General features: G+C 58.9%; 5 protein-coding genes across 5 annotated transcripts; 3 read left to right on the top strand and 2 right to left on the bottom strand.

Annotated features, from left to right (window-relative positions):
• Positions 1 to 1,510: 1,510 nt before the first annotated feature.
• On the bottom strand, positions 1,511 to 3,526 carry B0H64DRAFT_327641 (uncharacterized protein; the record flags this gene model as incomplete). The annotated part of the gene is made up of 1 exon (XM_062800788.1): positions 1,511 to 3,526. One exon carries the CDS (start codon positions 3,524 to 3,526, stop codon positions 1,511 to 1,513), a length of 2,016 nt encoding a protein of 671 aa, XP_062657179.1.
• A 4,535-nt stretch (positions 3,527 to 8,061) lies between these two features.
• On the bottom strand, positions 8,062 to 10,846 carry B0H64DRAFT_419348 (uncharacterized protein; the record flags this gene model as incomplete). The annotated part of the gene is made up of 2 exons (XM_062805374.1): positions 8,062 to 8,632; positions 8,673 to 10,846. 2 exons carry the CDS (start codon positions 10,844 to 10,846, stop codon positions 8,062 to 8,064), a joined length of 2,745 nt encoding a protein of 914 aa, XP_062657180.1.
• A 3,850-nt stretch (positions 10,847 to 14,696) lies between these two features.
• B0H64DRAFT_218210 (uncharacterized protein) lies at positions 14,697 to 19,477 on the top strand. Its single transcript, XM_062799536.1, has one exon. The coding sequence runs from the start codon at positions 14,970 to 14,972 to the stop codon at positions 19,401 to 19,403; it is 4,434 nt and encodes a 1,477-aa protein (XP_062657181.1). The 5' UTR covers positions 14,697 to 14,969; the 3' UTR covers positions 19,404 to 19,477.
• Positions 19,478 to 19,830: 353 nt separating this feature from the next.
• Positions 19,831 to 21,577, top strand: B0H64DRAFT_364441 (batten's disease protein Cln3). The gene is made up of 2 exons (XM_062801834.1): positions 19,831 to 20,125; positions 20,248 to 21,577. The coding sequence occupies exons 1-2, from the start codon at positions 19,987 to 19,989 to the stop codon at positions 21,480 to 21,482; spliced, it is 1,374 nt and encodes a 457-aa protein (XP_062657182.1). The 5' UTR covers positions 19,831 to 19,986; the 3' UTR covers positions 21,483 to 21,577.
• A 986-nt stretch (positions 21,578 to 22,563) lies between these two features.
• On the top strand, positions 22,564 to 24,584 carry B0H64DRAFT_218229 (uncharacterized protein). Its single transcript, XM_062799537.1, has 3 exons — positions 22,564 to 23,648; positions 23,702 to 23,897; positions 23,958 to 24,584. The coding sequence occupies exons 1-3, from the start codon at positions 22,810 to 22,812 to the stop codon at positions 24,480 to 24,482; spliced, it is 1,560 nt and encodes a 519-aa protein (XP_062657183.1). The 5' UTR covers positions 22,564 to 22,809; the 3' UTR covers positions 24,483 to 24,584.
• The last annotated feature ends 63 nt before the right edge of the window (positions 24,585 to 24,647 follow it).

Raw genomic sequence — 24,647 nt, forward strand, 5'->3', positions numbered from 1 at the left:
TGCGCGTGGGGGTTCGCGGGTATCGTTTCAGGGCAGGGAACTAACCTGTTAAAAGAGGTTACGATACGTTAGCGACTCAGTATTCCACACTCAACTTCCATCTCGGCACATGCATTGCCCAGATGGGCTTGCCCCCTAGAGGACAACCTTGGAATGCAGGAACGAAAGCGCAAAGGAACGGCTCAAACCTTGAATAACGCTTCGTACAGACGGACTATCTTTGGCTGGAACACCTCCGGCCGAGGCTGGTGTGTGAGAGGAGAGGGCTCCATGCGGGAAGCTCGAGCGGTGCCGGAAGGGGAGTGGGATGTCTGTGGTGTCAATGCAGGTCGAGCCCCAAACCACAGCGCAAGCCGCGCCATCGATAACGATAACGGCGAGCCCGCCGCACACTGCCGACAGGGGAGTGGAAAGCTTGGCGGGTTCAAGGTCGGCTAACTACAGTATAATTGATTGTAACAGACACGGTGTTGGCGGATGATCGTCTCTTCCTTGAGACATTAGCTGAGGCGAAGTGGCAAGAAGATGATGCCGTCCGATTTATTGAGTGTTCCATCGCTTGAAGGGACAGGGAGATTCCAAGTTCAGAGTGCACACGTGGTGAGTTGCCCGAAGGCTGATTCTCTGAGCCACTTCCAAGCAAAGAAGTAAGCACACGGCCCAAATTCACATGCCAGTCAGTGGCCGCCCAGCACTGCTCTTTATCGGCCCCACCCCACCATAAGCGGCCCCTATTCAAAACCCAATGCGCAACCATCACCCCTCACTCTCAGACATCCATATGCATGCCAGTTATGGCGACCAGGAAGAAATATTGGCTCAGCACAGCAGGACAATAGATTGTCTATCTGCCTTATTATAGCCCACTTCCCTGTCGAATGCCATGGTAAGGGTCTCGCCGTAGAGCAACCCTGATCCCTCTTCTCCCTTTGCACTGTACCTAGGTATCCCACGAGAAACCGACTCCTCCTTTACTACCAGGTAAGGAGTTAAGCCCTTCACCTGAAAAGGCGGAGGATCTAAACACCGATTCTACTACAGCCCATAGCCGTTCCTCCCTTCATTCCAATTCTTATCCTGCAAGGTCTTGAAGCATGTCTGTCTTTCTCAACCCTTTTCTCTAGCAGCCACCACCTACCCACCATCTTCCCAGCCGTCAAGGGCACTATTACAAAACCGATCCCACGCAAAGTTGCCCGAGATACGCCAGACCAAGATAGAGAAAGCACAAAACGGAATGGAAAAGGGTCATAAGGTCGTCCAGGCCATGCATGCCATGCATATATGCTAGAAAAGCACTGGAGAGAAGAAACGATAAAAATAAAAAAGATAAACCAACTCCAAGCTGGCCCATAGTAACACCCAGCCGTGAAAAGAGTGCTCGTCAAAAACCAAAGCACCCATCAATACCAGCCATGTATCAGCTGCCGAAACAAGCAAACAGGCACACCGCGGCCCAGTGCTCGAACGCAACACCCACCCAATACACCACCACGCACCGCCCCCTGCGCTAAATACCCCAACTGCCCCTCCGCTCCTGCACGCCCCAGGCCGATGGGCTGATGGCATTAAGATCAGGATGCTGGCGGGCCCACTCGTAGATGTACAACTTCAGAGCCTTCCAGCGCTGGCAGCGATCCTCCTCCCTGACGCCGTCCTTAGCCTCGCTGTCAAGCATGATGTGGCCCGTGGCGCCGGCCCGCCTCTCCCTCCCGCCATCCTCATCGAGATCCATGCCATCGCCATCGCCGTCGCCATCGTGCCCGTTGGCATGCGACCCGTTCACCCCCCACAGGGTCTCCATGAAGGCCTGGTCGCCCTTCTCCAGCTCGGCGACGGGGATGCGGCTGATCTTGGCCAGCTCGCCGTCGTACTGCCGCGCCGTGGCCGGGTAGCCGAGCGAGAGGTAGTTGTAGACCTGCGACACGAAGTGCTCGTCGAACTCGGCCGCGATCTGCTCCTCCAGGTCGGCGGCGGCCTTCTCGCGCTTGAGCTTCTCGTCGAGGTTTTGCAGGTTCTGCAGCATGTGCAGGCCCTTGGGCGCCTGTGACTTGGTGCGGTGCTCGGGCACCCCGGGGACCGAGTGTGTCCCCCCGTGCCCGCCGCCCGGCGAGAGCGAGGTTGGTTCCTCGCTGAAGGTTACCGGGGCGGAGCTTAGGCCCTCTTCGGAGTCGGGCGAGAAAGGGTCGTTTTCGCGGTTGCTCGCTGGGGTGGAGAGCATGGCCAGGCGCTCGGCCGGGACGAGCTTCTCCGACGGGTCGGCCGTATAGCAATACCCGCGCCAGAGACCGTGCTCCTCGGTCGGGTCGCGGTTGTGGTCCTCCATGAGGGCCCCCGTGGCCACGTCCCAAAGGTGGTCCGGCTCGAGCTTGGTGTGCTTGGGGGAAGGGCATCGCCGGAAAGTGAGATCCTGCCCGAGCATGGGCGGGGAGGCCTTCAAGCGGAGGCGGTGCTGCTGGCGGGCTCGCTCAAGTGACTTGTCGCGCTCGGCGGGGAATGGGGCGAAAGGGGAACTGCGGCCGAAGCCGGATTCGGGGGGTATCTGGGATGCTGGTGCATATGGCATGTCGCCGGCTTTTCCGGCCGGGGCGGAGGGGATGTACGGCATGTGGCTCTCGCCGATGGGGCGGGACGGCGGGGATTTGGGAGGTACGTAGGGCATCGTCGACTCGCCGATGGTCGGGAGGGGGGACTCGGCGCGGAGAAGGGGCATGGGGGAGTCCCCGACGGGGCCGAGGGAGCTGGAGGATGGCCGCCGTGATGGCCATTCTGGCGAGCTGGCAATCGAGGTTCTCTGCGTCCGTGTAAGGCCCATGGCGTCACTTGGTGGGCCGTCGATGCTCATGTTGTCGAGGTCCAATGTGTCGATCCGGTCCCGCGACTTTGCCCGGCGCAGCATCTGGGCATGCTCCTGCATCTCCTTGAAGGCCCAACTAATGTCCTCCTCGGACGAGTTCCTCCGGGACTGCAGAGGGTTCCATGGCCCTCTTGTCAACGGCCTGCCTCGAGGGCCGTCATCTTCTGAGCCCTCGCGCACGTAAAAGTGCTCGGCGCCGCCTATCCTCTGCCCGCTGTTGGGGAAGGCACTCATGGCCACCTCCTGGAGCTTCCTCTTCGCATCGCGGGCGACCAGGTCAAAAACGCCGCCAGCGATCTCGTCGTCGCATGACTCCCGCCGTCCATGCCCTTTTTGTGCCGACGGCTCCCCCGAAGGTGACCCATGGTCAAAGCGCTTGCGGGTTTTCGGTGCATAGATGTGGTTTGTGTAAGGGGTAATATCAGTCCTGTCGGTGTGCTTTGTAGCGGGGCCTTCGTCGCCTGCTCGTTTTGCCCGGCGCACTGAGGACTCAACTAGCTGAGGAGCAAACTTGCGCTTTTCCCGGGTCCGTGGCCGCGGTGACAGGGAGCGAGGGGACGGGCTGGGTGTAAGCTCGCCGGGGGGGATCGTCTTGCGGTATCGCTCAAAGGTGGTCTCGATGGGGATAGGAGCAAACCGCGCCCGCGGCCGCTCCTTTACATTGGCCATTCCGGATCGTGCCTCGACGATCGGAGCAGTTATACCATGGGCGGGGGGACTGGGTGAGGGCCGGTCAGGTCTGGTGTTGGTCTGTCGGTCGGTGATCGGATTCCGTGGTGGGGAATTATTGTGGTGTTACTATTAATTAGGTCGTGAAGGTGATTCCGTACCAAGCAGCTAAGGTATTATTGTCTGGTATGATCGAGACTCTTTCGGATCTCTTCAGACTGTTTTCGGTCAACTCTTGTCGTCTTGGCTGCCAACCACGTTTTGGAATGTTGCAACTCGAATGGAAGGAGGTTTGGTTCCTTCCCAGTGCAGACAGTGCACACAAAAGTGATTTTGTATCTTCACCGAAGCGCCAGGGACCAGGATGTGGGGGCGGGCAGTGAGAGCGGTCACAAGAGCCGAGGCGGGTATCGCAACATCGCTAGCAGTTCGCACCTGGGCTTTATCGCTGCTGGTGGGATGGCTGGTGGGGTAGTTTCGGAGTACCTGCACCGTGCGAAATGTGTGCTTCGTGTTCCTTCCTGGAGGGTCGAGACGCCAGGGGGGGGCGCATAATCTGTATGTCCACCAGCTTGGTCAGGCACAAATGGGGCAATTGACAATTTGAGGCCGGGGCTGTCCATATTCCGTATGGAGAGCGAGATCAGGTCATAACTGGGCGATTTCGAGTTCTCTGACCCCTTAAGTATTCCATACTTGGACATGAAAACCACAACAGATGTTGCACGAAGAGAACCGGCCCTGTGAGAGCACTGTGTGGACAGGAGCCTGAACACGGACTCGCTACCCCCCTCATTTCCGGGGGATTGCCCCAGGGTCTGGGGCGGGGAGCGTTGCGACTTTCTGTCACTGTCACCCAGCGTCAAACTGCCACCATCGAACGCCCTGACATCATCGGGATCACAGTGTCGGGTCTGCGAGTTGACGTCCCGACTGTAGATCAACAGCTTACTCCAAACATGAGCGACGTCTTATTCAGCAATTCAGGGTCCTCAAAAGGGTCCTCAAAGAATCTTCAATGTTGGCACGTTGGGTTCGTGACCAGCAAGTTCTTTGACCCGGTCCAGACCACGGGCACCCACCATTTCTCCAAAATTGCTGGGCCCGCCCGACGGACGCCCTGGAGTTATCTCGATCCCTCAGCCACAGCCACGAATTCTGGTCAAGTGACATGTGTACACCCCAGCGTTGTGCGCTTGCTTCGTCGGCGTTACGAAATTAAAACATCCAATATTAGGGTCCCGGTTCCTCGATACGGTGGAGACAGAAGTCGCCAGCTTACCACTCCTCGTCATGGTTTCGTCCACGTTGCGCCCCTGAGAAACTGGGCCCGAGGATGGATGGATGCACTGCACAGTCACACAGTATGTAACTACAGACATCCACACCGGCGCACAAAAACGGGACGATTCAGCTCGCTCGTGCTCAGCGCTCCAAATTGCCACCCTGCTGGGTGATTATGGATGGGCCCAGCTCAGCCCTTTCCGCTAGTTAATTATGCCGTTAGTTAAGCTGGGCGCTGGTGGCCCAATGCCGAATGCTACCAAATGTGGATTTGCACAGGAGTGCTCTCAAGCCACAAGCAGCAACGGACCCTCGCTTGGAGTTTCGAAGGCGGGACGGTCCGCTCGGAGGTGCTGATTTTGACCTTGGCTAACACTTCACGCTTCTTTCCAACTTCAACCACACTGACTGCTCGTCTCACCCACGCCTCCAAAAAGTCTCATGCATCGGTACATGCAGAATATCACGCTTCCAAAGCATTGGATGGCGATTGTCGCAGCACGCCGACCCCCGCGGGGAACCGGGGGCCGGTGAGCTGCTGCCGGGGTGGTACCCCATATCCCGTGCTCACCGCTCCCCCACCTCGATTGCGACTTTCCAAACCGCCTGCGGGCATCGGCAGCAAAGGTTCTCAACGTGGCAGATCTTCGTTGAAAGACCGCATTCGCCTCTGGGGCGATCTAGCAGCTTTCAGTGTTAGCAGACTGGCCAGACTCGCCAGAGCAATATATCAGAAACAAACGAAAACGCCAACGCCACATCGGAGCAGCGGCCTTCAACGTCGCCCTGAGGCTCCCAGACCTTCAATACTGTGTACAAGCCCTTTGAAATGTTTGCCGCCATGTGTGTGATCAGACAGTGATCCGTAAGCCACACGCAGTACCAGACCCTCTCGTGATGTCGCCGGATTACCCTCCCCATCTCCCCCATTGGGCCCGAGCTGCCAAATCGAATGTGTGCTTCTGCAGCTTCCGCTGACCGCCTCCTCTCGCTCCCGCCAAACGCTCAGCGCCGTCGGCAGTGGTCCGATTAACTCGTGGCGGATGCGGATAAGGTAAGCGGGATGCCGTGGGGCTGTCCAATGGATAAGATCCTCCGCACACCACATGCGTTTGTTGTTGCGCTGCAGCTACGCTGGGCAGGGAAACTGGTCATCTGGGCACTTACTGGAACGGGATTCGTGTGATGGACGACGTCGGCCCGCCTTCTCCTGAGGAGAAGTTTGTTCTCCCGCCTCGGAAAGCATTTTCTCTGGAGGAGACGACTTGCACCGAGGACCACCCACTTTTACCCCGGATTCTTAGCTTCCTCGGTGTGGGGAACTATCAAGGGACCAGGGAGAGGCACACATGGCCTGCAACCTCGAGAGTCTCGGTCTCTTGGCGACTTGTCCTTGTCGAGGTTATTCCACACCGTTGCTCTCGTTCTCCCGGCCTAGACCCTCCAACGTGGCCAGACTTGGGTGCAGGTTCAGGTGTTCAGGGGGACTGATCCGGCCCTCAGATGCCGGTGTGACAAGCGGCACACCGATGGCTGCCGACTGAACGAGGAGAACCAGCCTCCCGTCGCCGATGCCGCTTTCCACCCTGCCCGAGGGCAGACACCACCCAAAGATGAACGGATTCGTACGGACCGCGAGCAACACAAAGAACAGGGTTCAAGATATCTCTGATCCGGAAACCATGACACCCTCCCAATGTTGCGGTGTATCGTTAATAGTTCACCAAGGATGTGGCCTCCTTGTGGCTTGCCTTCCGCGCAAAACTTCAGGGTCGGATGTTGGATCTCAAGCCCGACCGGGTACTGTAGCAGATGGTGGTGGTAGTGTGACATGGCGCACTGCATCACTGTTCACAGACACAAGACCGCAGAGCCTTGCTTCTCAGGAGTAGATGAGGGGAGCGTATCGGCAAGCATATCGTCTTGGGCCCGTCATTGTCATTTGAAATTATAGTACTTTCTTATTCGAGCGAAATGCAAGTACTTACGAATGTATGCAATCTGAAGATGCGAGCATATGTACATACCTAGACTAGGACCCCCTTCTACCATTGGAATTTGAATATCATCGTAAAACTTGCATCGTAACACTTTCAAGCGTCTTTAGCCTTTCGGGCTTCTATTGTTTCTCACTCTTTTGGCACTTCGCTGTTTCAATTCCCTTTCCGATGTCATTACATATTTACACTCCCAACCCCCTTTAGTCAATACCCTCCACTCCTCCCGTTTTCCTTTCTCTCGTTTGCCCACCTGACTCTACCCCAAACAAAGAACTTGAAATGTCCAACACCGGCGGAGCCGCTCCAATTTCAACCACCCATCACATGGTCCCAACTCCACGAGGTTGTCCTATACTTGTTGCCTCTTGTCCTCTAAATTGCAAGCTAGTACGCGGCGTTACCATCCCATCCATTTGTATGCCCGCCCTACAGGAAATCAGATTGGGCGTTCCTCAATGGAGCTGCATGTCATTTTAACTTTTCCCTCTAAAAGCAAGCCCCGGGCTTATTTGTAGCAACAACATACAACATTACCGCCGGTGCTACAATGTCCTCCACCTGCCACACTCTGGGTAACTCACACAGCAGTTGCCAGGGGGAGGTGATTGAAGACCACGGCGGAACAGACCCCAGCGGTAGTGTCATCGCTGGGGAGTGTATGTACGTAGTACGGCAAACGGACCTCACCATGCCGCAAGGTCCGGCTTGATCTGGGACAGTCTTTTGAGGGGTCTTGTATGGGAATAAAAGTTTGTCCGGGATGGAATCAAATCCAACCCCATCACCACTGCTATTGCTCCCCGGCATGATGTTCGAGGCAAAATCTTGCCTTTCGCATGGTTCCCGGTTTAGGGACACGAACCAACTGCGCCCGACCCTCGAGCCTCGGTGCTGGCCTGGCTAGCCTTGCTGGCTTGGCTTTGCTGCCTGAATCGCTCATGCCGTTGTGTCCTGAGGGAGGAGGAGCTTAGGAAGGCGGTGGGGAGGGAGAATAAGGAGGCAATAAGTGGTGGCTCATCATCGTCCCCGGTGGCCTTGCCGTTTGAGGAGGGAGGGGCCACGTTGCCGACATTAGATCCTTTTGACGAGAGCGACATCGAGCCCAGCCCCCGGATCAACAAGCGTCGGGCGATTCAAACGATAAACACAGGCTGATGTGCCAATAGCACAGACATGTTGTCAAAGCAGTACTGAGAAACAGGCGCAATGTTCAGGGGCAATCGCCTCGTAGGTAGCTACACAGCATTCCGGTCAAATACTGTCTCCGGCATACGCCAAGTTCTGGATACTCGCCAAACCATACTGCGCAAAGTCGTTCGTGCTCAGCCAAGCCGCCTCCTCGACAGGATGAACCACGGCGCTCCCCCCCACCCGCACCGCCGCGAATTCCTGCGTGTCCTTGAGCCCGTCACTGCGGCCGAAGTCGGCCCACGCCCGCGCCGCGACCGTCGCGTTGCCCTGCACCGCCGCGTAGTACGCCGACAGCCGCGAGTGCGCCTGCCGCAGGCTGACGCCGCTGAAGCTCGCGCCGTACCGCGCCCGCTGCTCGTCCGCCGTCGCCAGGTAGTAGTAGGCGTAGTCGAGCCACGCCTCGCGAAACCCCCGCGGCGCGCCGTCGTCCCCCCAGTATTCGAGCAGCTCCGAGATGACCTCGGGCATGCCGAAGACGGCGTTGAGGTGCGAGATGGCCACCACGCCATCGTTGTCCGGGTCGGTCGGTGGCGGCCGGAGCGTGCCGTTCTTCTCGATCAGGTACGAGCCCGACCCCGTGACGAAGCCGTTCTTGAGCTGCGCGATGCCCGCGGCCGTGTTGGTGAGTTTTCTGCCGGGACTCTTCCCAGCGCGGGCCGCGCCGCTCCCACTCGATGAGCCAGCCCGCCGCCAGCGCGGCCCAGTCGGTGCCCAGGCCGAACGCGACGGGCGCGCCGGGGAAGGGCCTCCAGCCGTCGGTGCGCACCTTGCGGACTGGGTCGAGGATCCCGTACGTCTTGTCCGCGTCCAGCGTGTGCTCGAGCAACTCGCCCGTCCGCTCATCGCCGCCCGAGAGGTAGAAGAAGTACTTGCGGTACTGCGGCTGCGAGATGCGCGCCTGCTTCGCGCTGTCAGCCCAGTGCGTCACGCCGTGCCGCGTCCCCAGCCCCTTCCAGTCGCCGAGGTGGTACGAGTCGACCTCGCCTGTGTGGCGCGTCATGGCCTCGGCCAAGCGGTAGACGTCGGCGCGGCCGGTGCGGAGGAAGTACTGCCAGAGGAACAGGTCCGGCGACAGCTCCGAGTTGTCCCAGGCGTACCCGCCGATGTCGTAGCGCCACTGGTGCCGGCTGGGGTCGTACGTATGCATCACGTCGCCGTGGTCGAGGAATCCGTACCAGCGGCGGGCCTCGACCTCTTTCTGGTAGTGCTTCACGAGGAAGTCGAGGTTGCTCTCGATCTTGGCCTTGGCTGGGGTCGACGTGTCGGGGAGGCCCCAGTACGATCCCAGCGCCTTGGTCTCCTTGATGTATTCGGGCGCGGCGACTAGCACGGGGGGCTCCTGGGCGTTGGCGTTCAACTCGGCCAACGTGTCGCTGGACGGAGTGCTCTCGAAGGCATACAGGAACACCTCGTTGGTTCGGGCAATGCCGTACGGCGTGTCGAAGTTTTCCTCGTAGTCTTCGTATGTGATCTCGAGGGCGTCGAGCTGCTTTTCGTATGTATCCTGGCCCAGACCGTCGTGATAACCCCGAAGGTCAAGCGGAGCGGCGTCTGGGCTGTACAGCCAGAGGGTGATCTGGCCCTCGTCGGACCCGGCATTAGCAATGTCGAGACCCGTGGGGTAGCGCTTCCAGAAGTCCCGCTGAGCGACAGCTAGGCCGCCCCGAGTTGCACCACCCAGGTAGGCCAATCCACCGGATCGGGTGCCGCCCGCGAAGTTGACCCAGCTCTGCCCTGGTTTCGTCCTCTTCTTTAGGGTGAAACCATCGGGGGAGAGCTGGCTGAGGCTGTAGTCATTCCACACGGGGATCCAGTGCAGACGAGTCGTGACTCGCGTGTCCCAGGTCGACTCGTCGGGAAGCGCCTTGCCCTGCACCTGGGCGGTCCTGACGGCCTCGCCAGGGTCGCGACGGAGACCAGTGATGCCTTTGACGGCCTCGTTCAGAAAGCCACCGTCGGTGCCAGCCAGGCGGATGTGACGGTTGTACAGCTCCTCTCCCTCAAGTGGGACCTGGAAGCGGATACCCAGGCCCGAGATGAAGTCCTTGTCATGCTGGCCGTCAAAGGTGATGCTGTGCACCAGTCGAATGGCCTCGGAGCCGGCGTAGAGGTAGAAGCGCACGACGAATGGCAGCCAGTCCTCGTGATCGGAGCCCTCTGTGGTCGTGTGCTTGCCGCGGACCGTGACGAGGGCACGAACCGAGTTGCCCTCGCTGACTGTCACCTCCTCGATGTTGCTCTCGAAGTTGGAACGGTCAATGGCCTTGTCGGTGCGGTCATCGGCCGTGTCTGGGATGTTGTTCTGGCTGTGGAGCACCAACCTGCCGTCTTTTCCGACGGTCTTGCCCCCGGCGGTCTTGATGGAGCTGACAATGTAGCGGCCCTCCTTGGGGAATGAGATGGTGAGTTTGCCCGTGTTGACTGTTACCTCACTCTTGCCGTCCTCCACCGACAGGCTGATCGTCTGGCGCTTGCCTTTGGGCTTGCCTTTGGGCTTGCCTTTGGGCTTGCCTTTGACAATGGGCGTGGCCTCGATGGTGTATCCGTCGGTGACGTCATTAGTCTTTGGGATTGCATGCGCTGACCACTTGATGGAACCGTCGCGCCAGTAGCCCGTCACCCACGACTCAAGAGGAGTCTGTCCGTCTGCGACGTCAAAGTCGACCTCATCGGGCTGGTATTTCCCTTGTGGCCAGGGCAAGCCAAAGGTCGTACCGAGATGCTGGGCTGGAGAGTCGCCAATCCAGCCGACCTTGACACTGCTGGCCGTGTTGTTGGACCGAGCGGCAGCAGTAAGACCCCTGAGGATGCTCATGAAAGCAAGGAGACGAGTGGCTCGCGCCATGCTGAGGCGCGGAACTGACAGGATTTGGACTTCAGAATTTCCCTGCTTCTCCAGGTGGCTTGCCCTCGAGGGGGGGGATACAGCGATTCATAACATGGCCATGACAATCACGTCTCGGGGGGACGATGATGCGAGCTGTCCGTCGTCCGTAAAGGCGTGCCATGCTGAGCCATGACTAGCAGGGTAACATCAGCGGGTTTGACCCCTGGCATATCACCTGGATTACAGCCAGAATGCTGCTCGGTCAAAGAAGCAGCGAGCGCCATGGGCAGGAATAGGAGCGCTCTGTCAAGGAATGCTCATATGGTGGGCCGCCCCACAACGGGATACCACCAGACCCTGCCCTGATCATGGAGAGGGGTTGACGGAAATAAATGCGTGGAGTGGAGCTCGGGGCAATTGGCTCGGGGTGGTAAAGGCGAGGCTGGTAAATGAATGCGGGGGAATGTTTGTCACCTCTGGTGAGTGTTGGATGAAAACCCGCAGGGCGGAGTGTGGGCAGGGCGGTCCGCTCTTAGCACCAATATGATGACTCTGCGTACAGTGGCCCACGAGCGTTCGTATTGAGCCCTGAACTTGGTTATGTTAAGAGCGTAGCATTAATCGTGTTTGTGGTTTAGCCAGGTATTAACGAGATTATCTACATATAGGTAGTTAGCTTAGCACCTAGTAGCGAAATCTTTATATTGAATGCAGCAGTTACCAATGGAGTGCTTCTCATTCCTCGGCAACGAGAGCAGAGCAGACTTGAGCTCTTCGGATTGCTCCCCGTCGCTCCCCTCCATGGCGTTCCAAACCGCCTGCTAAACCGTTAGCTAACTATGGACTGCGGCACTTAGCACTGTGTGGCTCACTTTACCTCTGGCAAGACGGCCGGGTGATTATAGGCCGGGTAGCCTAGGTTGCTTCAGGTGTGGCCCTTGTCGTAATCCCGATCGTCGTCGGACGAAGCCCCGAGGCTATAGTTCCCCGGTATTCTGATCAAACTCGGGGTGTAAGCAGCCACTCCTGGAAGAACCTCGAAGAAGTTGAGGATGGGAAATAAAAGAGGTTGTGACGCAACGCCGAGGGTGGGTGGATTGCTTATACGACAGAGGGAAAGACGGGAAGGCCGCTCTGAGCTAAAGATCCCGCGGGAAATGAAACAGGGGATGGTTGGTGCCAGTAGGAGAGAAAACTTTTGGTTGGACTGTACCACGTGCCTGGGAAATACCGACTTTCTTTGCTGGTGTGGCAGATCAAGTGACATTATCCAGAGAGAACCAGAGAGAACAGAACAACGGAGTAACACAGAGAGGAGGTGCTGGCGATTTAGAATGGACTTGTTTGACTCAACGGGCTAAAACCGTCACAGCCACAGGAAGTGGCTAATAGTGGCTGCTAAGCTCCTGAGAGCTTGGCATTGACTTAGCACTGCAGAGCTTACCAAAGTAGTTGGGGTCTCCCACTCCATACGCTACCATGTCTTCAACTGTAGTGTGACAGGTGGCCTGTGGGGTCGGCATCCTTCGACACATATGAACACGAAAGCGGTCATTAGCTAAGACGTGTATAGGGGGGTGATAAACGTGTTTGGTTGGCTAAGACCGGGTTGCAATGCGTTGGTGAAACGTGTAGTTAATACAACAAGGGCGACATTACCTGTAGATTCACATCACAGCAAAAGTCGGAAAACGGAACTAAAAACCGCTGCGGAGTGGGGAAAACTGAGCGTAAACGCGTTCTCTACCATTTCAAACAAAAAGAAAACAGCCTAAGGTGCCTAGTAATGACGAGTTCCCCATTCACGCGCTCGGCCTCGCCACAATAGCGACATCTTCTTGTCTTCGTTGTTGTTCAAAGGGGGCGGTTTCTTGTCCTCAGAGCGACCAGTTCTGGGCCCTTTTGAGCAGACTGGGAAGATTTATGAGCAAAACCTGCGTAAATTACCTTTGATAGCCGTCATACACCGGCAATGCAGGTACCCGACCTGAGTGGCCCTTTGTTTGAACGGGGTGTAATGTTTCTGCGCCATTCTCTAAGCGCCAACCACCCCGTTGTCATTCTATCCCGTCTCATTTCGGTGCCGCCCTGTACATGGTCATGGTTTCTGGCTAATTCGGACCGTAAGCGCGGGAAGCAGCAGAGGGACTATGCAGTGTCTCAGCTGTCGTGCGAGCCTTTAGGTCATGTCCGTCCATCGAAAACCTGATGACAATAGCCGGGTAAGAAAACTTCATTCGGATAATGGGCCGGGAAGAAAATGTGATCTTGGAGCAGTTTGGCAGAGATGCGTCTTGCTTCGTGGCATTGCTCCATTCAATCTTCAATTCACGTCGGAGTTCGGCAATCCAATGCAACACTGGGCAGATTCTGGATTCTTTGTGCGCGGGTCTAGAACCGAGACCGGCATTCGACCCAACGGCGAGAACAATCCATAAATCTACAGAGTTGTATTTTGGAGTATGCTGGCCGAGGCGGAGACCTCGGTTCGCAGATTTTGAGAATGTTCGACAGAACCCTGCCCCATCCTTCTTGCCGAACCAGCGAACTTGCAGGGAGCCCCAAGATCGTCAACGGGGATAAGATGTCGATTGAAACTCGGGATGTGACGGGTTCGGGTTCGACACTGTTGTTGGGGAAAAGATAAGGATGATGGGAGCGGATATGACCGGTTATGGCCTTCATAACGCCCACTTTCAGCGTGAAATGAACGTCGTTCACGACGGGACGTGCTTGGACACTTTCGGCCCCTTTCCCATCGTCGTCCCGACCAACCGTGAAATGCCCCTGGCGAGTCGCGTGGCCGTGGGTTTCGATGACGACGGGGCTGTCCGTCCCGCCGTGCACAGACATGTCCGGCATATCCAATGCGGGGCCAAAGCTGCAAGTTTGGTGCAGGAGAAGCACTCTGATGAAACCGATGAGGGGATTATGATGATGATGACTTGTCCACCACAATGTTGACCGATGTCATGGACTTGTGGACTTGCCGCGATATCCGACAAACCGACCGACCGGCAGCCTCCCGGATTGCCGCCTCGAAGCGGCATGGAGTGACGGACAGCGCCCGAATCCCGGGACAGGGATCGCAAGGAGAAGGACTGGGATGGTTGGATCAGAGATGCCGCGGGTCTGCGGCGTCGTGATTGGGGACATGCCGGAAAACTCCCGTGCCTGGTTGGAAAACCAAGTTTCTTCCTGCCTTGGCTTGCGTGCATGTTGGAGTTGTGTTGGTGTGTTGCAAACCAAGGCGGCAGTCCGAACTGGATCGAGCTGGATGGGCTGGATCGATGGAATCTCGTGGGAAACGAGGACCTTGCAGGGGCTCCCCCGGCGGTTGCACCCGCTGAGAGCTAAAATTGGGAGCTGCAAACGCCACCAGAAGCCAAAAGCGCAAGAAGAACCTCGGATAGTCAAGTAATAAAATGTCTACCGAGTCAGGTTCGCGATTAGGGGCAAGAGAGAGGTCAGCCCAAGCAAAGGCTAGTCCTACCGATCAACGAAGATGGTGTGCTGCTGATGCTCAGCCGACCCATTTTCTCTGGTGTGTGGTGGTCACGGGCGGCGTTCGAGGAAGCAGAAGGCAGCAGTGCTGAAGCCGTTGAAAAAGCACGAATTAGGCCCCACCGTGCCACTCACCAACGTTCCCGCCGTTCTCAGCCAGGAGCAGCCGGTATCAGGTCAGGGCGCCGCTGCCAAACTCGAGATTAATAAAAGGGAGATCGGCCCAGGAACGATGAACGACAGCTTGACAGGCCAATAATTCCCGGCTTGGCTTCCAGGTTTCTTTTGCCATGTGCGGATTTCATATCTGCATTCCAACCCGGAAATCCATTGTGCTGTTCCTGTTAAGAACCTGATCGTCCTTCTTCTTTCCTCTCAGAAGCGCGCACCGCGCTTGCCGATTCGGTCCCATCGGCGGGACCAACGGGACTAGCGCCGGCCTAGATCTTGATTTTCACCCACTGATACCCACAATCGCCATAAACATCCTGGAGCGCAGGCGGGTCTTGGACCTGACGATTGACGACTGGCCATTTCCAGGTCATTAGCGATTTTACTGGAAAGGAGGAAGCCGTCTGTCCATGCCGCTGATATATCGCCCAACGCCTGTCCCTTATCGCACGCCGTTCCCACCAGCATGGCGGTGAGGTACAACGCCGTCGACCAGGTCGACGACGGCAGTAGCCATCCCCCAGATTCTGCATCACCACTGTCGCCCGTGTCGCACGCAACCTCGACCACTGTGGCCTCGCCTGCCTCGCCTGCCTCGCCGTCCTCGTCCTCGCCCCTGCCCTCCGTGGCGCTGGCCGACCAGACTTTCACCCCGCTCTCCATAGACACCAGTGACTTCTATCCGTCGGATAACATGGGAGGAGGGAAGTCGCCCGCCTCGCTCGAGGCGGGCAGGTTGTTAAGCACGTCCAAGAGCATGGAACATTTGAGGCGCACCGGGAATCTCAGCCGCAGCAGCAGCAACAGCACGGCCCCGGCTGCATCCGCTTCCGCAGGCCCTCCAACCATCGTGGGCGCCATGGTGGAATCGTTCGAGGCGCTGCATGCGTCAAAGTCAAGCGCCACCCTGGGATACGAGCTGCTCCGGTCAAAAAGTGCAGAGCAGCGCCCGGTGGGGCCCGTGTCGCGTCCATCCTCGATTTCCCCCTCCCCGTCCGTCTCGCGCTCCTCGTCACCCTCTCCGACCAAAGATGCATCGGTTCTAGACGCGACTTTGGCAAGCGGCGGTCTTGGCACTGCAGACCAAAAGGAACCCATTGCAGCCCAAGACAAAACCATCACAGACACCGCCGTGCCGCAAACTGCCGCCGCAACGCCCGATCCTGATCCGTCAGCCCCAATCTCGAGCGTTTCCCAGGCACACGATGCCCCAGGTTTGCCTTTCTCGTCCGCTCCTGCTCCTCGCCCTTCCACTGTTGTCGCCGACACCGCTTTGATCCGACCAACACCGTCCTCGAGCCAACCGCAACGACGGAGCCGCGCCGCCTCAACCCCGATTCGGCCGCCGATTGTTCGTACCTCATCGAACGCAAGTCTCTCCCTCAGCCACCCGGCTCCCGACCCCAACAAACTGTCTCAGGCCGGGAATTTTCTGGGCAATATTGCAGCCCTCGAAGCTACCGCTGAGCGGCTGTCTATGACAAGCAGCATTGAAGACGCCATCCGTGAGGAACACAACGAACTTAAGCGGACCGAAAGCCGTCGGTCGTCGATCCTGCGTGCTCGGGCGGCATCGACCTCGGACAGCGGCTCAGTGCACGGACAGTCTCAGCTTTCCGTGGCGAGCAGACAAAACTCCATTCTGGGAATTAATAACGCGGCGCGCTCAGGGGGTTATTCGCCGGGAGGCTTTGTCATGAGCCCGCACCATTCCATGTCGGCTGCCTCGGGTCGTCTTCGGTCGGGTAGCAAGGCAAGTTCGATTGGCATGCCGTCGCACATACCAGGAAATGCAGATATGGGCGGGGCTCTAGCGGATCTTGAACATTCTCAGGAATTCCGATTCCTGCCACGACACGGGCCAGGTAAGGCCTCGACCAGGAGCGTTGCGAGCAGGCTGTCGCTGGCACAGATTGCCGAGCTTGAGCATCCCACCACCCTGACGCGGGAGGCTCTTGACGAGGCCGATCGCGCCGCTGCGGCAGGGGAAACGCCGGATGTCGAGGAAACGATACGCAGCAGCGCCCATCAATTTATCGAGGCCGAATTTGCCCAGGAAGCAAACGGACCCGAGCCAAGCTATGAATCCCGCGGTGACCCGACTCCTCGGCTGCAGCTTCACCAACCAGACGAGTACCAAGCCTACCAGCCTTACCGGCCGCCGCCTCGTATTGAGGATGATAGGCCGACGACATCCGGGTCCGGCGGAACGTACGAGCAAGCCCAGGCGGCCTTTGGCGATTTTGACGGCGTGCACTGCGACCCTGATACCGGGAACCTCGCACCCAAACCGGACCCGGGACACTATGACCCCCCGGCTCGGCCTCACGGCACTCTAGCCGCGCGCCCTACGACATACTTCGACCCGGGCACAGGGCAGCAAATGATGTTCTACCCCGCTCCTGTCCCTGCAATGCTTAACCTTCCTCCAAAGTTGTCCAAGAAACCCAAGGCACCAGTTCGAGCCACACAGCGCTCTCAGGTTGTCAGCGGCGTACCAAAGGCAACCCGTGAATCCCGCGTCTGGCTGCCCGATCCTACCGAAGGCTTGCATAGGAGTAATGACGATGCTCCCTTCATGGGGGAGCTGCTCGGGGAACGCAGCACAGACGCGGACTTGACCCCACAACCTTCTGGAATGGAACCGGAGAGACCAGATTACCTGGCACATGCCAGGCATCCGTCTGAAGCGAGCACCATCCACCCACCTCCGGAGCAACGCGAAATTCGTCGGCCTCAGCGCATAGCGGACGCCGATAATCGCAAATCTCACACCATCGCCGCTGACGGTATGCCTCCTCAGCTACGCGCAAGCGCCTTTTTCGACCTGCCTTCCGAACCCCACAAGGTCGACGTCAAGGACGGCTCCGCCATGACCACGTTGGATAGTCTTCTCGACGCATCCGCCGCTGCGCCCGTCAGCGCCTTCACCGACCACGTGTTCGCGGGCAAGCTGGGCGCCGAGGTGTATGGGCCGGAGAAGAAGAAGAAGGCGAAGAAGGCTCAGCCCCCGATCACGCCCACCACCCCTGCTTCAGAAGAGAAACCCAAGCGCAAGACGCTGGTCAAGAGGAACTCTGGAAACCATCTTCTTGATACAGCCGAGCCCAAGCGGAAGACGCTCGTGAAGAGGAATTCTAATGGTAACCTACTTGATGTGAATCCGGAGAAGAAGCGGGCGAGCCGGTTCTCCCTGTTCGGTGCAAAACACGCCGACGACGAATCCGATGACGACGCAAGGCCTAAGAGTGCCCGGCGCAGCGTGGACGATGATGCCCGATCCCGTGAGAGTGCTTCACCCGACCGACTGTCACCGGACGCCGACGAAGAAACAGAGACGGAGAGCGAGGAGGAAGGCCCCGTTTATCAGGGACCGCCCACGACGCTACTTGCCGAACTGCAGCTGCGCAAGCAGCAAGACAAACTACGCACTCGCCCTCTCTATCACACTGATGGCATGCGCAGCACCCTTCTCGAGCTGGACGCAGTGGCCGAGGTGGAGCGGAAGGCCAGACACGGGAAGCGGGTTACGCTTGCGTGGGAGGATCCGTCGGCGGCCCCGCAGCGGGACGAAGAGGATGACGACGAAGTTCCTCTCGGCATGCTCTTCGCTGCCAAGTCAGCCGCCCCCGGGGGTTCAACCCGGTTGACCATGGATATTAGCACGCTCATGAGTGAGATGCATCGCCCACTCGGTCTGATGGAGCGCCGCGAGATAGAGGAGAACGAGCCGCTTAGCCGGCGCCGTGACAGGTTACAGGGCAGGGTAGAGGAGCAGGGACCCGCGTCACTCGCGGTACTACAAAAGCGCATGAGCCACATGCCGGGCATGCGGTCACAATCCCGCCTAAACCTGGGCCTTCCACAGCCAGGCGGCTCCCGCGCTGGTTCCATGCTCGGCTCCCGCCCGGGCTCCGCCGTCGGCAATCAACCAGAAGGAAGCGAGCCCGAGGTCGAGGGCGAAACCCTCGCAGCCCGCAGAGCCCGTCTGGCAGCCGAAAACCCGCTCCCGCGCACCAGGCCAGTCAGCAGTTCATTTTCAGCCGAGCTGCTCAAAGAATTCGGCCCCGGCGAAGAGGGCGACGCCCAGAAACTCAGCGCCAACGCCTCGCACAGCCGCAACGTGTCCCGCGACACCAACGGCGGTGGCGGTGGCGATGGCGCTGCCGGTGCGGAGAACGGCTCGCCTGTCCCGGAGGAGGAAGAGACCCTCGGCCAGCGCCGACGCCGTCTCCAGCGCGAGCGTGAGGCGCGCGAGCGCGAGATGGCCTTCAGCACCCTCAACCGCGCCGCCACGCCCTTGGGCATGCACGCCGACACGCCCCCGCGCGCCCGCCCCGCCCCGACCGCTCCCGTCGGCATGGCCGGCATCCTGGGCGCGGTGGGCAACGGCGGCAACCTCATGCTGATGGACCCGCGCGAACAGGAACGCTTGAGGCGCGAGGCCGAGGGCGCCCGCCACCGCCAGGATATGGACGTCAAGATGGCGGCCATGCGCGCGCAGATGCCCACCAGCCTGACGGCGCCGTCGGTGGGCGGCCACGCGGGCGGTTACATGGGGGGGCGGTTCAATGATGGTGGCGGTGGGACTGGAGCGCAGTCGGGCTTGGGGTATGGGGGTGGCATGCTGGGGATGGGAGTGCAACAGCAGCAGCAGCAGCCGCAGAGGTCGAGTACATTCCTTGGTGGCCAGGGCGTGGGCATGGGCATGGGGCAGAGCGCGTATGGCGGGTCGACGCCCAACTTGGGCATGTACCAGAATGGGGCTGCCGCGAGCATGAGCGTCAATGCGCTGCCGCTGCAGGGGGCGGGGGGGTATCCGATGCCGATTGCGGGTGGTGGTGGGCAGGGGCATATGGATATGGTTGAGCGGTGGCGGCAGGGGGTTATGCCATCATAGGTAGTTCTTGGGCTAGCATGGTGAGCTTGGGCTTCTTACTTGAATGGGGGTGGTTCGGCCTGTACCGTGGTAATAGTGGAGGGAGTTGGACTGTACGAGGGGCTAGAGTGGAAACGGGTTGGGCGAGCTTGAACGGCCGATTCGTTTCTCAGACGTTAGTTTTGGTCTTGGCATAGCATAGCGTTGCGAGGGCTCTCTTTTGTGTAGCTAGACTTGTAGTAACCGAACCTTGTTTCTCTTGCAGTTGAAGAATGATGGCGGTTGGGGTTGTGTTCGTCGTGCCAGAAGCGTGAAAGTAATTGGTTAGGGTTAGGGTCAACTCATTTCCCACCCTCACTTTTGCCTGCCGTGCCTGCCCCGAGTTGCCGGCTTGGGTCGGGTGTTTGATCCCCTGCGCTGCGCCTGCTGACCTCGTGCCTCTCTCCACTGGAACCCGAACGTCATCCTCCGTGAACCATCACGACACAGCGCACTCACGTCCCGACAGCGGCCGCATTGCCGCGTCCCATGCCAAACCAAATGGCGGCTGGAATACAGCGGTAGACATTTACTCATTTATTTCCCATACCTACCAAAACCAACCATGAATCGCTCCCCTTCTTCCTCGGGCTTGCTCCCGATGCCTGGCGCCCCATCCTCGTCATGGGCTCTCTACCGCGCTCGCCTGTCCAACTTGTTTCGCAGCGCCGACGTCTCGGTGGTAATCGCCTTTTGGTTGTTTGGTACGCTCTCCCTCTACTCTCCACTAAACACCCACCCTCCCTTCCCACAACCCCCCTTCCTTTCTCCCCTCCACCGACGAACCCACCCAAACCCAACTAACCAACCCCGCTCCGAATGCCAGGCCTAATCAACAACATCCTCTACGTCCTCGTCCTCTCGGCCGCCCAAGACCTCGTCGGCACCGCCGTGCCCAAGGGCGCCGTGCTGCTCGCCGACGTGCTGCCCTCCTTCCTGACCAAGCTGGTCGCGCCCTACTTCATCCACCGCGTGCCCTACGCCGCGCGCATCGCCGTCTTTGTCGCCCTCTCGTGCGCGGGCATGTTAGTGGTGGCGGCGGCGCCCCGCGAGGGGGCGGTCGGGGTGAAGTTGTTGGGGGTAGTGCTGGCGAGTCTGTCGAGTGGCGGGGGGGAGCTGAGCTTTTTGGGGCTGACGCATTATTATGGCCATGTGAGTTTGGCGGCGTGGGGGAGTGGGACGGGGGGGGCTGGGTTGGTTGGGGCGGGGCTGTATGTGGTGTTGACGGGGTGGATTGGGTTGGGGGTGAGGGGGAGTTTGCTGGTGGGGGCGCTGCTGCCGAGCGTGATGGTGGTTGCGTTTTGGGGGATCTTGCCGAGGGGTCCGTTGAAGGGGTGGAAGGGCGGGTATGAGCAGGTGGCGGATTCGGAGCAGACGGCCGAGGAGGAGGGGTTTGAGGACGTGCCCGCGGGTGCGGCCTCGGCCGGGTTGCTCGCGCCGGGACCGTCCGTGGCGGCTACCGCGTATACGCATCATGAGGGAAGGATGGGGAAGGCGTCGTTCTGGGGGAATGTGCGGCGGGCGAGAGCGTTGTTTTTCCCGTACATGCTGCCGTTACTGCTTGTGTACGTTGCCGAGTACACCATCAACCAGGGTGTGGCGCCGACGCTGTTGTTTCCGCTGGACCAGTCGCCCTTCTCCGAGTTCAGGGAGTACTACCCGTTCTACGGCTTCCTCTACCAGCTCGGCGTGTTCATCTCGCGCTCGTCGACGCCCTTCATCCGGATCCATCACCTGTACCTGCCGTCGTTTCTGCAGGTCGCCAACCTCGTCCTGCTAACGCTGCACGCGGTGCTCAACTTCATCCCGTCCGTCTACCTCATCTTCGTCGTCATCTTCTGGGAGGGCCTGCTCGGCGGCGCGGTTTATGTCAATACCTTTGCCGAGATCATGGAGAACGTGCCGGCGGAGGACCGCGAGTTCAGCCTGGGGGCCACCTCGGTCAGCGATAGCGGAGGCATCTGCATCGCTGGTTTCTTGGGTATGGCCATGGAGGTGTGGTTGTGCCGCTATCAAGTCAGCCAGGGGCGTGATTACTGCCGGCGCATCGAGTCGGGCTGAGAATTTTCAAGGTTTAACAGTTTAGAATGTATGAGTCTGTACACGGCCATGTGGTGCAATGTTCACGCAGACATGGGGAGCCGGGAGCATAGACCTCGGAGTTGGTTCTGCTAATATCCATGATTTATGTCTAACTTGACCTCAATGAGATGCTTTTGACTTTTGCCGATACTATCGGCCAGCTACCACTTGCTTTCCTCATTCCCCTCCCCTTTTGTTTCGTCCGCATTCATCATCTTTGTACGACCCCTCCTCGATGTTACTTCAATTTCTTGTCGTTTCTACCCAACGGGAATTTGACGGGTGTCGACTTGGCCCTGAACCCGACAGTCCGGTCGCAAGGTGAGACCGCTATGCTGATCTCCCGCTTCTATGCACGGTCAGGTAGGACTGGGGGATCTTTGGACTCGTCTGATATCGAGATGCTACTCTGAATTGCGACAGTTGGTGGTGTTCGCCTCGTGATGGACACTCAAAGTTCCCCTCGAAGTGGGGAGGAGGGGAGGAAGTCGCCGAGGCCATGTGATCGGGAACGGATAACCGGGGGTGGGTTTCCTTGACAGCGCCGATCACGCCAACAGCAACCGATGCGTCGTCAACAGCGCCCAGGCGGGATTTCCCCCCAAGACGAGCAGGTGGGCAAGCAGCAGCTCCAGTCGCTCCGGTCGCTCCTGCGTCACATTCCACAATCGCAATCGGTCGGAGGCAGGGGTCCGCGAAGTCGCCAGCCATGGAAGGCACAAATTGAGTTATCTTAGCTCCGGCATCTCCAACCGAAGAAGGAGCCATCGCGACTTGATTGGCCAATCCATGGCCGGACTCATTCCCCCGCATCGCGAACCATATCTGGCCCCAGCGCACACCGTTGGGACCTGCCGTTGCGGACCTAGCGGCGGGACATCGCAGGCCCCCCAACTCTTACTGGACAAGGCAGTTGCTCGGCCGAGCAGGGCAGCAGCTGCCACAATGGGACGCGCCCAGACGCGATGTCGGTGCCGAATGGCGTGCAGCTGTTGATTAATTCCTTTCCAGAAGGCGCAAACGAGGGGAGAGATTGTGTTGGTGTTGTACGAAGCGATCGGCATGTTGCTGACAAGCGGCCCTCGGAAAAACACCATCCAAGTCGGGACGAGAGACCAGGGGGGGATAAACCGGGTCGTAGTGTACACGTGTGTTGCACCCATGAGAAATACATATTGAGGGCCTTCCCCTCGGTTCGCGAATGGAGATGCTGATTGCCAACCCCCCCCCCTTCCTCCTCTCCCTCCTCTCCCTCCTTTGTCTCACCTCAGTCCAACCAGACATCTTTCTGGGCCATTAATTCAGGATGAGGACCACCACCGCTTCTCTCCTCGCTTTCGCCGTCCCCGCCCTGGCAACCGCCGGCGGAGGACCAGGCCACGGACATGAGGGCCCCAAGGGGCCCGGCTGCGGAGACGGTGGCCCCAAGCTGCCCCTCGTCAAGTCGGATAAGCTCCAGGCCCTGGTCAATATTGAGGACCTCCTCGCTGGCTCCCAGAAACTCCAGGACATCGCCGACGCTAACGGCGGCAACCGCGCTTTTGGCGGCGGCGGCCACAACGCCACCGTCGACTATCTCTACGAGACGCTGACCGGCCTCGACTACTACGACGTGGTCAAGCAGCCCTTTACCGAGATCTACTCGGAGGGTACCGGCTCCCTCAGCGTCGACGGCGAGGACATCCCGGCCGATATCCTGACCTACACCCCAGGCGGTGAAGCCACCGGGCCGCTCATCGCCGTCGCCAACGTCGGCTGCGACGCCGCCGATTACCCCGCCGAGGTGTCAGGCAATATCGCCTTCATCTCGCGCGGCACTTGTCCCTTTAGCCAAAAGTCCATCAACGCCAAGGCTGCTGGCGCTGTGGCGGCTATCATCTACAACAACGAGGCCGGCGAGTTGGCGGGCACCCTGGGTGAGCCGTTCAAGGAGTATGCGCCCGTTGTAGGCATCAGCTTGGAGGACGCCCAGGTGCTGTTGGAGAAGCTGGCCCAGGGCGAGGTCACCGCCGCGGTCAAGATTGATGCGCTGGTTGAGGAGCGCGTGAGCTACAATGTCATTGCTGAGACGAAGGGCGGTGACCACGACAATGTGTTGGTTCTCGGTGGCCACAGCGACTCGGTGCCTGCCGGGCCCGGTATCAAGTGAGTTGACGTCCAAGAGGTTGCCAGTTTTGAATTATGCTAATAAACTCTAGCGACGACGGCTCCGGCACCATTGGCATCCTCACTGTCGCTAAGGCACTCGCCAAGTTCCGCGTTAAGAACGCCGTGCGCTTCGCCTTCTGGAGCGCCGAGGAGTTCGGCCTGCTCGGCTCGTACTTTTACATGAACTCGATCAACGGCTCCGATACCGAGGTGGCCAAGATCCGCGCCTACCTCAACTTTGATATGGTAAGCACATCCATCTCCTTCAACGCACCCACCCCGGAGTTCACGCTAACATCCGCGCAGATTGCCAGCCCCAACTACATCTACGGTATCTATGATGGCGACGGTGGTGCCTTCAACCTCACAGGGCCGGCCGGTTCCGACGTCATCGAGAAGGACTTCGAGGACTTTTTCAAGACCAATGGCGTAGCGTCGGTACCTACCGAATTCTCGGGTCGTTCCGACTACGCCGCTTTCATTGAGAACGGTATTCCCTCGGGCGGTCTCTTCACCGGCGCTGAGGTGCCCAAGACCGAGGAGGAGGCCAAGCTGTTCGGCGGCGAGGTCGGCGTGGCATACGACGTCAACTACCACAAGATTGGCGACGACATGAGCAACTTGGCGTTGGATGCGTACCTGCTGAATACCCTGTCGATTGCGAACTCGGTGGCCAAGTATGCCCTCAGCTTCAAGAGCTTGCCCCCGGTGGAGACCAAGACGAGGAGGTGGGATGCGGATCGCGCGCGGATCCTGAAGCGGAGTGGAGGATCTCACGGCCATGCTGGGCATTCCCATTCGGGGCCTTGCGGTGGTGGCCCGACCATCTAAGCTTGTTTACATGTATGTAATTTCATGACGGGGGCGGTATATGATTCATGACAATGTATATTCGATGATGAGCACCAAGGTTTCTTGACTTGGACTTGTGACATATTATGAGCTGCTAATTATGGATTTACCGCACTCGTCTCTGCCTTTTATGTCGGTCGCAAG

Source organism: Chaetomium fimeti (genome assembly GCF_033439085.1).
Source record: "Chaetomium fimeti strain CBS 168.71 chromosome Unknown B0H64scaffold_6, whole genome shotgun sequence".
Taxonomy (NCBI): Eukaryota; Fungi; Ascomycota; class Sordariomycetes; order Sordariales; family Chaetomiaceae; genus Chaetomium; species Chaetomium fimeti.

Coding starts and splice junctions, on each gene's coding strand:
- B0H64DRAFT_364441 (XM_062801834.1), top strand. CDS start 19,987: ATGAATCGCTCCCCTTCTTCCTCGGGCTTGCTCCCGATGCCTGGCGCC. Junction 20,126..20,247: donor AATCGCCTTTTGGTTGTTTG/GTACGCTCTCCC, acceptor TCCGAATGCCAG/GCCTAATCAACAACATCCTC.
- B0H64DRAFT_218210 (XM_062799536.1), top strand. CDS start 14,970: ATGGCGGTGAGGTACAACGCCGTCGACCAGGTCGACGACGGCAGTAGC.
- B0H64DRAFT_218229 (XM_062799537.1), top strand. CDS start 22,810: ATGAGGACCACCACCGCTTCTCTCCTCGCTTTCGCCGTCCCCGCCCTG. Junction 23,649..23,701: donor CCTGCCGGGCCCGGTATCAA/GTGAGTTGACGT, acceptor AATAAACTCTAG/CGACGACGGCTCCGGCACCA. Junction 23,898..23,957: donor CCTACCTCAACTTTGATATG/GTAAGCACATCC, acceptor ACATCCGCGCAG/ATTGCCAGCCCCAACTACAT.